The 12,291-nt window shown below is 50.6% G+C and overlaps 1 protein-coding gene across 1 annotated transcript in view; it reads left to right on the forward strand.

The window, feature by feature from the left end:
* Window positions 1–639: 639 nt before the first annotated feature.
* Window positions 640–12,291, forward strand: part of LOC149354674 (uncharacterized) — a 44,450-nt gene continuing 32,798 nt past the window's right edge. The window contains exons 1-2 of the mRNA XM_089577538.1: window positions 640–744; window positions 3,126–3,191. Of these exons, the coding sequence (XP_089433664.1) occupies window positions 734–744; window positions 3,126–3,191 (77 nt within the window). The 5' untranslated portion in view covers window positions 640–733. The remainder of the gene's footprint in view (window positions 745–3,125; window positions 3,192–12,291) is intronic.

Genomic DNA, 12,291 nt, shown 5'->3' on the forward strand with positions numbered 1-12,291 from the left:
GGACCGGCTCCTCTTTCTGCCTCGTCTGCCCGTCAACTCCGTGGCCGGTCGCCCGAGCGCAAGGTAACGCTAGTGGCGCCAACAAAAAGACAGGATACCAGCACTGATACCAACTAATCAGTTACGTATTTCCTGGGGCCAGATTACGCTGAGTGTCCGGTCCGCTCTTTATAAATTCCTTTCTGGTTGATGGCACCGGTGGAATTGATGTCGCTGCCGATAGGTTTTGGAATGCGTTTGGTCCTTTCTAGCGCGACCAGTTGCACGGATTTTGGTTCAAACTAGACCGCCCGTCGCGCGAAACGCGGAGTTGGCGAAACGAAAAAAGGCGTGACCACTCGCGCTGAAGGTTTCGACGAAGGTTTCGAAGAAGTGACGAAGATAGCCGAGCGCGTAATAAAAAAAAAGATTACCGTGAACTATTAGCCGACTCAGAATACGGGGCGCCTTTCCTTCAGTGGATTTCGTGGTTACATCTACTCTCGACTACCAGATACTTTCTTCCGCTTCAGCGGAAAAGCACGGGCCAACGGAAGCTGCAGAGAAAAAAGAAGCGCCAACGCTGCCGGTGCCGCACGAGCCACGAGCCGAACGACAGGCCCGGAGCCAGCGTCGGCGTCGCTTCCAGCTCCGGCTACGGGCAACCGCTGATGCATCGGGCTCTGGGCTTGCCTGTTTGAGCTGCGAGCCGGGAGTCGCCCTCTCGGTCTGCGGCTGCCGGGACTCGTCCACGATGGAGTCCGAGTGAGTCCCCTTTTGTTCCGCCGTGCGCATGAGCTTCGGCCTTCTCTCCGCGCTCCTATCACCATGCGAACAGACGGCCGCACCTCTCGTGCAAACCCAGCCAGTCGAGCACTGCGTGATATTAGGGCATCGCGTAGCGCCGACGGCAGCCTTCCGTAGCGGTAGCTGCACTCAGACGTGACGGCACTCGGGCCGGTGGTGCTCTGACGCGAGCTCCCAGTCGGCAACGCTAACCAGCGCGTGCATGGCCGCTGGTGCTGGCCCTGCCACCTAGTGCTATCGTGGCTACAAGTGGCCAGGACGCGCTGCCGCTGGCTCAGATCCAATGCTGCCTAAGCGGGGTCATCTTGTGGTCCGAGAATGGCGCGTCCATTTGACGCCCGCCGAGTGGCTCGTCTGGACGGGCCTGCTCTGTCTTTCTTGGGTTTGGTGCGAGAAGCAACCAATACAATGGGTCGACAAGCTGGCGCCATTCCCGGCGTATCGGTGGCCGCTCTGATAATCTGTAGACATAAAACGCGCGCAAAAGACGGGACGCAGAAAAGCACTCGCGACGAGCGCAGTGTAACCGCTGTTTTATTTGCGCAAACGCCTCCTTGGTTGTTTAACAGCAAAAATGAAAACTTAGAGATCACTGCGGCTACCCGCATTGAGAGAAAGCGAAAGCAATGACGACTCCTCGGCACTCGTCACCTCTCTTTGCCTTTGTTTGCAATTTTCTTTTTGTTTGTTAATTAACTTAACTTCTTAATTAGCGTAGTTGTCGTATGCTTTAATTAAACATCGATTTATTTACTCTGATCACACCTTCTTTTATCTCAACCAACCATTTTGGCTTTTAAAATTTGGCTTGGCGGTTGCTTTCCCGTCCATTTACAATATCCCCGTCCATCCTGTTCAACCGTCCAATGGTTGTTGCGGATAATAAATTAATCTATGTCAATGAAACTTTTTGTTTGATTAATTATCGCTCATCAAGTACATTTCAATTCGTTTTAAACTTAATTTTCACTCCTCTGCTTATTTTTCCACTATTCTGACGTCCACGGCTGTTTTCCCGTCGACTCACTATATCGATGTCCACGCTATTTCAACGTTAATTAATTAGCTAGCCATCTTATCGACATATTTTTTTTTGCGCACACCGTCCTCTATCAGTCGCAACCATTCGTTTGGTGCTACCTCTTTTGAGAACGTCACAACTGCTGCGGACACGTTTGAAGAAAACAGCGCTGCAACAGGCACAAGAGAGAAGACGGGACAGGCGCCTGTCCCGTCTTTTCTCTTGTCCCTGTTGCTGCGCTGTTTTCTTCAAGTGTGTACCAACTCGCAAAACTCGCCGTTTTACTGCGGACACGTGTTGCGGACACGTTTTGGTGACACGACCCTGCCGACATAGCCTTGAAATGCTTTCGCATTAAAACGCATGCGCACCAAACCCACTGTTCCATCAAATGCAGTCACCTCGCCGGACAAATAAATTAGAGTTTCCTATTACTATACAAGTGGACGGAGCCTCAATTACACTTTTCCCAGCCCCAAATTTCTCAATCTCCAAGGCTTCAAGAAAGAAGCCTTTGCCACATCGACGACGGTAGAATACGGGTCGCGCGTGTATGAGGCGTGCTTGTGAGCACTGCGCATTGGTTTCCTCTGCTCCCTGCTAGGTGGCACTGAACGCTGTTTTCATTTTACCTGCGTGTTCCGTTCTACTTACGTCCGCACCTGCACGTATCGGTCCCCAAAGTCAAACGGAGCACGCCACGGGAGTGGCGGACACGGCATCATGGTGCGCTTTAGCAGCGGACGCGCCAACATTATGCATGGGCCCAGCAGTATGTACGTTGCACATCCAGCGGGCCCGCGCTTTACTGCTGACTACATGTCGCTTTGCTGGTGGTCAGAAACAGCTGCGCTTCCAGCAGTATGTGTCCAGGGGTACTTTCGACGCGCCATGGAAGAATTTACGCAACATTTGTCTGTTACCGAAAGGCTCGCGGGAGGGCTCAGTGGTTATGGTGTTCGGCTGGCGACCCGAAAGACGCCGGTTTGTTCCCAGCCGCGGCGGTCGCATTTCGATGGTGAAATGCTGGAGCCTCATGTAGTGTGCGAGGTCAGTGCACTTTAAAGAATTACAGGTGGTGGAAATTATCCAGAGGTTTCCACTACGCATCCCTCGTAGCCTGAGTCGCTTTGGAACGGTAAACACCATAGTCCGTAAAACAAACCAAACCATAAAACATCTTATTTCTTAACGAAAGAGTTGGCGTTTCATGACTCTGGCGGCTGCAGTAAGTTCTGCTGCGCATGTTCATATGCTTCGTCATGAATGTGATAACATTCAGCCTGATGCACGATGTGGTTCGCGTTTCGTTTCGCAGAGAGGTCGGCGTGCCCCTGGCGGACACTGCTGAGGACATGGCTATTTCGGCCGTACCGTCGATAAGGTGAGAACGAAAGTACCTGCTATGGTCAGCGGAATCTGCCATCCGCGCCACTGCTTCACATTCATCTTATGGTGTGTTACAATCCACGATGCGAAGCAGAGCTCTAAATCTGCGAAGGAGCCCACAATTCATCTAAGCCATTAAGAACAACGGATTTGAATCCGAATCTCGCATTCAAGCCCACTTTTCGGTTCGCGCAGCAAGAAATCTTGCACTGGATCACCGACTGGAATGCACGACTATGTAACGCAAAGGACAGGGCAACCGAAGGGAAGACGAACACGGTATGCTGTATGCATGCGTATCCTCTGCTAGAAAGCCGCCGCGGTGGCTCAGTGGCTATGGTGCTCGGCTGCTGTCCCGAAAGACGCGTGTTCGATCCCGGCCGCGGCGGTTGGATTTCTTTGGAGGAGAAATTCGAGGCCCGTGTACTGTGCGATGTCAGTGCACGTTAAAGAACCCCAGGTGGTCGAAATTTCCGGAACCCTCCACTACGGCGTCCCTCATAGCCTTAGTCGCTTTGGGACGTTAAACCCCATAAAGCAACCAGCCTCTGCTAGAACACACTGCGATGCAGCTCCAGCGCCGCTTGCGTTCTCAGTTTTCGGCCCCTGTACTGTAAAAGACATAGCTTTCGCGAATGGCTAACGTGCACGAGGAGGCTCTGCAAATGATACCCGTTGTAAAAAAATGAATTCGATTAAATAGCCAAGCGCCGCTCTTCCCGGAGGCTTCACAAGACTGTTGTTTTAATGCACATGAGTAGATTCTCACATACTGTCGATGTGATATCTGTGGTTTACCACTTTAAAATCAAAGGAAAAGCAGCGAGCTGTGGACACATGGATGGCTTTGTTGACAATTTACTGAGCACTAGAGGTTCAGCGTAGCTGTTAGCTTACTACGCATTTGTGCATAGTTAGGTGTGAATCCAGTCGACAAATACGGAAGAACCGGCCACCAGATACGGCGAAAAATTTGTCGTCCTGCCGTTACTAGAAATTTCCTGTAGTATTGCGAAGTTGTGTGTTGTCGGGAAAGAATTGGCACTGTCGTTATGACAGTGGGCTTCTGAGTACTACAGGAAATCCTGTTGTTGCTAGAATCTTTCAAGTCTCAAAATACTACAGGAAACCTGTTGTAAGAACAGAAAATTTCCTGTTTTCCGATAGGGAAGTTCAGGGGGAAGCGGATAACATTCTACCGCATGCCCAATTAATATCACAAACCGTCCAAAGGCCGCTTTTTTTGCTCAGCTCACGTTTTATGAGATACCTGTAACGGTGTATCCAGATGACGGACCACTCAATGGACAGCGGACTGGTCACATGGGGTAGACCATGCGTCGCCCATGCATCCCACGACTGAATCCACACCGCGGTCGAAAAAAGCGGAGGGCACTTACGAGTGCAATAAGGACGTAATTACTCATTGGCATCCACCTAAGCACAGCCAAACAGCTACAAGGGAAAGCTATACAGCTTTCTCAGAAACTTCGTAGTTAGAAAAATTATTCCGGGTCCGCGGCTCGAACCCTGTACCATTGCTTCTTCGGAGCAGTCGCTCTACCAACTGAGCAACCGGGACGGCAAGGTTATAGGAAGGCAAGGCGAATTGTCAGTAATTCGAAGGGATCAATAAGTTCGTAGCGGCATGGCTGGGATAGGGTGGATGCCATCAATTAGTTCGTAAGGTTTAACGTCCCAGAGCGACTCAGGCTATGAGGGACGCTGTAGTGGAGGGCTCCGGATAATTTCGGCCACCTGGGGTTCTTTAACGTGCAACTAACATCACCAGTACATGGGCGCCAGTACATAGGCGTCTAGCATTTCGCCTCGATCAAAATGGGACCGCAGCGGCCAGGATCAAACCAGCAGCAGCCGAGGGCCGTAACCACTGAGTCACCCGGCATCTAAGATGCAAGCAATTACTCCCTTACCACAAATCTACTCCAGCTTGGAGAGATTCCCCTTAACGTTTCACCAGCACTTAAGACTGCTTACGTGCTTTGAATGCGAATGCATTTTCTGATCGTGAGCTCTGTTGCTAGGCAGTTTTGCCGCATTCGTTAGTTGGCTTTTCCCACTTCTGAACTCAACCCGCCGTGGTGGCTCAGTGGTTACGGCGCTCGACTGCTGACCCGAAAGTCGTGGGTTCGATCCCGGTCGCGGCGGCCGAATTTTGATGGAGGCGATATTCTAGAGGCCCGTGTAGTGTGCGATGTCAGTGCACGTTAAAGAACCCCAGGTGGTCGAAATTTCCGGAGCCCTGCACTACGGCGTCCCTCATTGCCTAAGTCGCTTTGGAACGTTAAACCCCAGTAAACCAAACCATTTCTGAACTCAAAATTGCCCTTTCTTTCCGACAAAATATTTATTCGCTTTAAAGTGAATGCCACGAAGGAAATTAGTATAAAAAATCAGTCCGATAAAATTATATACAAAGTCCAGTGCAGTGCAGTGTATACCCGTGCTGAGCCCGCGATTAATTATACTCCTAGACAACTTTTTCTGGTTCTGTAGCCAAGGCTAGGCAGGAAAAAGAAGACCGGTCAAATTTCTGCTCCCAAGGCTGGTCAGACCGCCATCATGAGACATTACACTGTATCCCTACGCATTTTCCCGAGAAAACAAATGTGGAAGAGCAGTTTTCAGTGGCACCGAAAATTTCCCACATTTTTATTGCGTAAAAAATAAATTTCCCTTTTTTCCTTTGTGCCTTGTTTTTCCCACGATATGGAAAATTTCCGATGGTTCGGAAACACTGTAGCTAGGTTCATTAAAGATTCCTTCCTTTCGAATGACACGCCTAATGATTATCTACAATAGTAAGGAAACGCGTACACTAGGGTGATGTTTATTTGCGAAGAAGTGCCGCGATTTTGTATCCCACGGGTTGCGTGCTTGCCTCACAATCGAAGCCCCTTTCTTCAATTCCCCGCACCTTCGGAAGAGATTTTATTTTTTTTTCCTTGCTGTAGAAGTCAGTGAGAAAGCTCGTGCCATGGACGGCGAGAGACGGTAGAGGGCTGCTTTTGTGCTAATGGGACACATAATGCTATAGCATTAATAGTAGACATCCGGGCAACAAGGGATGTATTCTTGAACCCGCAGCTCCGCGAAATGCTCGTAGCACGCTTGCTTCGATCTTCGTGCACATTATTTTACAATTGCTGGATGGGCTAACATTCGGGCGATAGTTATGGGCTGCACTGGCTTCGTCTAGCTAGAGCGCATTGGCAGGAGCGATCTCTGAACCCACACTCAAAGATGCAGGTAATCAGGACCACGTCGTTTGCTTGATGCTTATGCATGCAGGGTCTACACGTGCATCTGCGGGAGGGCCTACGAGATACTAACACAGCACTTAGTTGTTAACGCGAGAACATTAGATGGCTTATCCACACGAAAGTCCGGAGTCACCCAAAAAGTTGCGGCGTTACAAAACTCGGGATTAGTCGGAACGGTGTAACGTCATCAAAGGCGTGAAAATACGAAATGTTGCCTAGAAAAAGAGTCATTCCCTGATATATCGAACCCGAATATTTCAAATCTTTGCGTATGTCGAGCAGACCATACTTTGAAAATCCGGGATAAAAGTATAGGAAAGTCGCACTCTATTCAAACTATGAAACTGCAATTTCGCCGGCCATTCGATATAGCGAACTACATGACGTGCCCCTGGAAGTGGGGCTTTTCCAAACGGCACTCTGCGATCACTTTTCGCGCGCGAAGACGGGTGGTCTTTGTGGGCTCGGGACACATGCTAGCTGCGTAAAACCGCATGACGAGATGAACGTGTGGTGCCCTTGAGGGTGATCTTCGATCTCTTGTACGCTTTTTTAATAACGCATGGCTTGGATGCGGTGAAGCCAGCCTGAGTAAAGACTCGAGGCGGCTCGCATCGCAGCCAAAGGCGTTGCTGAAATCTGCTGAAATCTAATTTTACTTATAGTGTAGTGGTGACAAAACTAGACCTGTTATGATAGGCAGTGGTTAGTTCCGAAGAACCGCCCACTGCGGATTTGATGCGAATCTTCTTAGGCCTACCAAAGCATATCGAGAGGTGCACTGCGAGCGTGCCGGCGGGCGGCACGTCGCTGCAAGAAGCGCGTCACTAGCGTTGGTGCAATGTATTACTGCGTCTAGGTTGGAGATAAGCTTGCGCACTGCCATTTTTCGTGTATCAAATTATCGATATATCCAACTCCGGGCTCGACTGCAGTCAGTACTAGCACTCATAACTGCACCAACTACAAAGGAATAGAATTTGAATAGGATTGGAAGAGAATTGAAATGCGTTCGCATTACTCGCACGTAAGTTTCTTATGTGCCGCCGGTAATTTTCATTTATTTAAACTGTAAAGACAATTATATATGAGGTTGGGGCAACCTAAAAAAAATGAAATATAAGCTTCTTCCTGCATGCACCACATACTTACAACAGGCTTAATCCAATTTAATGATAGAAGAAAAGGCCCAAGGGCAAATAATAATTTTACTACCCGTAGGTGGGAAAAAAGGACCAAAAAAATGGGGTGGAGGGAACTACTGTGGCGACCCACAGCCAGGGGAGCGGGCCCGGGGAGACTCCGCTGATCTCCCTGGGAAGTAGCGAAAAGGATGGGCAAAATGTATGGGATAAATGGTTGTCAGGAAATGGGTTATGGGATTTAAGGTGGGAATAGGAACAGCACGCCGTTAGATCTGATCCTTCAATTATCTCTATTCCATTGCTGGCCCGGTGCCTGGCCAGGGAAGGGAGGGCGTCAATATCGCCCAATGGTGCGGCTCCACTGATGCGATGCCCGGACACCCACCAAACGCAAAGGGCTCCGACCGCCGGAGAGAGGAGAACCTAACTCAGAGTCATATACCTAGAGCCCCTCCACGACTTCGGGGTTTGTTTTCGGCCTGCCAGCTACTAATCGTTGAGTGCTTTTCGCGGTTTTGTCAGACACCGGAAGTATGTGTGATGTGATCCGACCAGTAGAGGCTTAGGTCGTCAGCCTGTCGGCCCACCGGCCCTCGGCATCATGACCTAACACCTGCGAGGGACCCACCTGTGCTTCCAACCAACCAACCATGCACTTATTTTCTCCCCTAGCTTGCTCCTTTCGTACTGAGGAGGGAGTGTTCAAGGCTGGGCTGACTAGGACCAATGACGTGGCTTAGGGTGAGATGACGCGGGCCTACTCCGGTACTCCACAACATTGACAATTTTTACTGGACGTTTCGTGGTCGTACTTCGCCCCCCTTCCTCGGCATCTTGTAATGGCCATTACAGCCCTGCGGCCGGCCGTGAAGCCGCTTCCCAGAGGTGTTGTTTTAGAGCTTGGCCACTGTGAACCCCCGCGCTGACCTGGTTTCTCCGAAACCATAAACCGGCGTGTCGGTAGCCAGGAGGAAAGTAGTATATGTATTTGAAAACCCTTTCACTGAGGACATGCTTTCGGTGCCGGATTTCGTGAGTTAAACCTGAGTATAAACCCAGGCCTGCCTCCGTTCAGGCATCGGACCTCACGAGCGCGACTGGCCCTCACAGTCGCTTGGGAGTCGCTGCCACTCCCATGGGGTTCGCATCCCCAGAGGATGGGTCCCGGCCATACCCATCGCCACCGCTGGCGTTGCACCGGAACAAAGCCTAGTAGCCGGAACTACACCGGCCCATATCCGGTTGCTGGTGGTGGTGGTGGGGGGGGGGGGGGGGGGCACGAGCAGGCCACAGAGTCGGATTTCTCCCCCAGCTCTAAAGACAGCAGTCATTACGAGACTTTGGGAAACTCAGGCTAAAGTTTTATCGCGCGACGACAGCGCCGTGTTTCTCCTCTGGCGGCGAGCCGTAGCCGATCGAGATGAGGCGCTGCCGGTTCGACGGCGCTGCAGCGCGCACGCTCATCAGTCCGCAAGGGCGCAGCACTGGATGCCGCATCGCTACTCTGGTGCGCTCACTCGACAAGCGTGTTGAGCGAAGCGACATTTTCGCACTGAGTAGGAGCGGGCTGCATCGTGGGCTGCCAAAAGAGTGCAGAGAAGACCAAGTGACGCAGTGCACTTGTTAAACTACCAGTATGTGAAGATATACTGTTATAGGTGCATCATCCCTTCCCACTCGGCTTGCCCCATTTCTGAGGCTGGCTGCTGCCATAGAAACCGTTTCAGCCGCGCTCCACCAGGCTCCACTCTGCTTACGCAACTTGCCCGGTTTAACCAGAGCTAAACCTCAGCTAATTTTTTTTCTTGCACGCCGAGAACTTATGGCAGTTCACGATTACTTGTGCAAGGATGCCAACATAAACAGCTGAAGCATGCGGCTCATGTTCGACGACACAGAAAGTCGGTCGAGTGCACTGCTTTGTTTCTCAGTGCTTATAGAACGTTCGATATTTTGAGCATGTAACGAAATGAGATTCACATGGAGGTATACGTCGTAAACAGTCTGATCGCTGACTTGTGAAACGCATTTCCCATTCAGTCGTGCTTTGTCATTGAGAAGCGTGTGTTCCACAGACTACACGGGATTAACGAGCTTTTCTCGTTTAATCAAGTTCGCTTTCCAGATCTTGTTGAAGCTGTACCGCGACGCGCTGCAGATTCATCACGAGAGGTCTGCACCTGCACGGAAGAGAGAGGGAATGCGGCGGAAAAAGGCGAAAGTGCGCGTTGGGTATCCCCAGTTTCTTTCTGTCAGAGATGGCGCTCCCTGTCAGGAGCAGTTAGGGTGCCTCGATGCCTGCCCGCGGCGGGCAGGCATCGAGGCACCCTAGGAGCAGTAGCGCCAATCGGCAGTGCTTTCGCAGCTTAATGCATAGGGGGTATTGTATTATTTTCCTTCGCGCGCGCCCTGGATCCGCTCGCCGACTACGCCATCCCCCCATATCCTCTCCCCCTCATGGCTCTGAGCAGTGATCCCCGTAGAGGGTAGCCGAAGATAGAGCCTCATTCCCCCAAACAAAGCGACTTAGGTTGTTTATTTTGCTATGTATTAATTATTCGCCTGCAGTTCATCGCGTCGCGTGTCCGGTCGCACAAATGCTGGTCATAGAAAAACACGTGGAGCGAATTCGTGCGCCATTTTTGCCGGTGGTATAAGTGGATCTCAATCTCGCCTATACTATTCACTGCCTGTTTACAGGAGGTATTCCGGGGCCTGAAATAGGAACAGTTGGGGACAAGAGTTAATGGAGAATACCTGACTAATTTGCGATTCGATGATGACATTGCCTTGCTAAGTCACGCAGGACATGAACTGCAAAGCATGATCAATGAATTAGACAGGCACTTATTTCGCCATGGCACGAGCGATTGGCCCGTTCAAAAAAATTACCTTCTCTATTACGTTGTTCAAGTATGCGTCTATATATATTCACGCCCGACCGGAGAGTTGATAAATGCACGAAATCGGCTTCTAATTTTTTATCAGAGACAACAAAGGCTGCGGTCCCTATCTTAATTTAAACGCAAATCACCTCGAAAGCTTTGTCAAAAATCAGCGCAGGAAGAGAAAGCTGCGCACTGATCCGCGTGCTGACACATGATACCTCGCATGGTGTTTTGTGTTACTAAAACGTTGGGACGGAATAAAAAAACAGAAAAGCGAAAAGCTGGAACGCACCTAGTTCTGGCACGCATCATAGTGTCACGTTGTAGTGACGGCAGTCCAGCGGTCAGGAAGACACCAGAAATACTTGCAAACGAAGCTCTTTATTTGGGCTGACTTGCGCCCTTAAAAGAACTGAGTCACTCGGCGGCGGCGTAAGCAACAGGCGTGCTTGGCGGTCGTCGAACTACGAATGTCCGCCGCTCGCGGCATCGCTCAATTTAAAGGCGGCAAGGAAACTTCCAGATAACAGGACAAGATCATCTACAGTAATCTAGAAAAACCTAGATGCAGCCCTTCATGGCTGCGATCAATCGAGATTAGTCTGGTCGCTTCTCGCGCCACGAACAAAAGTGATAACAACCGTTTCCTGCAGCCTTGAGCGTGAACGAACAAACACTACAATGATACGTGGCATTAGTGTCTTTTCACAGGGGAGAGGGTAGCGCAACACTGCATCGGCATTTTACTTTTCAAACGAAGCGCAGCCGTTTTAGCCCAACGCTGGGCAGCGGTTTCGTTTTCTGTACCGAACCAACATGGACTTAGTTCTCGGAGCGCCGAGAGATGGCGCTGCGCATTTCGCATATTAATAGCATTAGCGGCGCCTGCGAATGTTTCTGGATCGTCGTGGAATGCAGCTTGGGGCAGCGAAAGTAGAAGCGTGACACTAAATAAACAAGTAAGGAGGAGGAAAAACATTTATTAAGAGCTGTGTAAGAGCTCATTACAGCTGAAATACTCGGTTGGTTCGGTGGGAGACCCCATTGGCGGCCATCGTATTCCGGTCCCTCTGAACCAACGATTTCTGGACGAGGGGCCTGTTGCTATGAAGGGTTGCCTCCCAGCGTTCATATGTCGGATCGGGATTGCTGTCCAAGTCTGGGTTTTCTTGACATTCCCAAACTGTGGGAAAAAGTGTGCCAACTGCTCCACAGAGGGGACAGGACGGATCGTGTCTGGATACAATTTACTCATTAAAGGGGTCTTGAATTGTTTTCCAAAAATTTCCGAAATTTCCGAAAATTGTTTTCAGCGCAAACATTGCGGCGCTGATTTACGCGTACAGCAACAACGCCAGGTTGTTTAGAAAGGAATGATGCAATGACATCTCTGGTGTAGCCTAGGAAATTGTCCTTCTTGCCGTACGGGAAGAGTATGGTGGTAAAGCCAGGAGGGGCATGACGACGACCTGTCGAAGAAAGTCGCTGAGAAGAGTGATGTGTGGTTTCATGAGATGCGACAGTAGAGGAAGCAGCTCCATCTGAAAGCGCATTTCCGCTACCAGACGATGCACGAGGAGGAAGGGCCTGCTCAAACGGGCGAAAGGCGAGCCGCCGCTTCTTGCGGTGCGCGGGGCATTTTGGCGCCTGCGTCTGCGCGCCCTCGGATCGGTGGGTTTGGGAAGCGCGATCTGTGGGGAGCTGTGAGACTTGAGCGTCAAAAGGTGTGGAGGAGGGTGCTCTCCCCGCTTTAGAAAAGGCCGGGTTAACTCTGGAGG

This window comes from Amblyomma mixtum, chromosome 3 (genome assembly GCF_055824585.1).
Source record: "Amblyomma mixtum isolate Tamu chromosome 3, ASM5582458v1, whole genome shotgun sequence".
Classification (NCBI taxonomy): Eukaryota; Metazoa; Arthropoda; class Arachnida; order Ixodida; family Ixodidae; genus Amblyomma; species Amblyomma mixtum.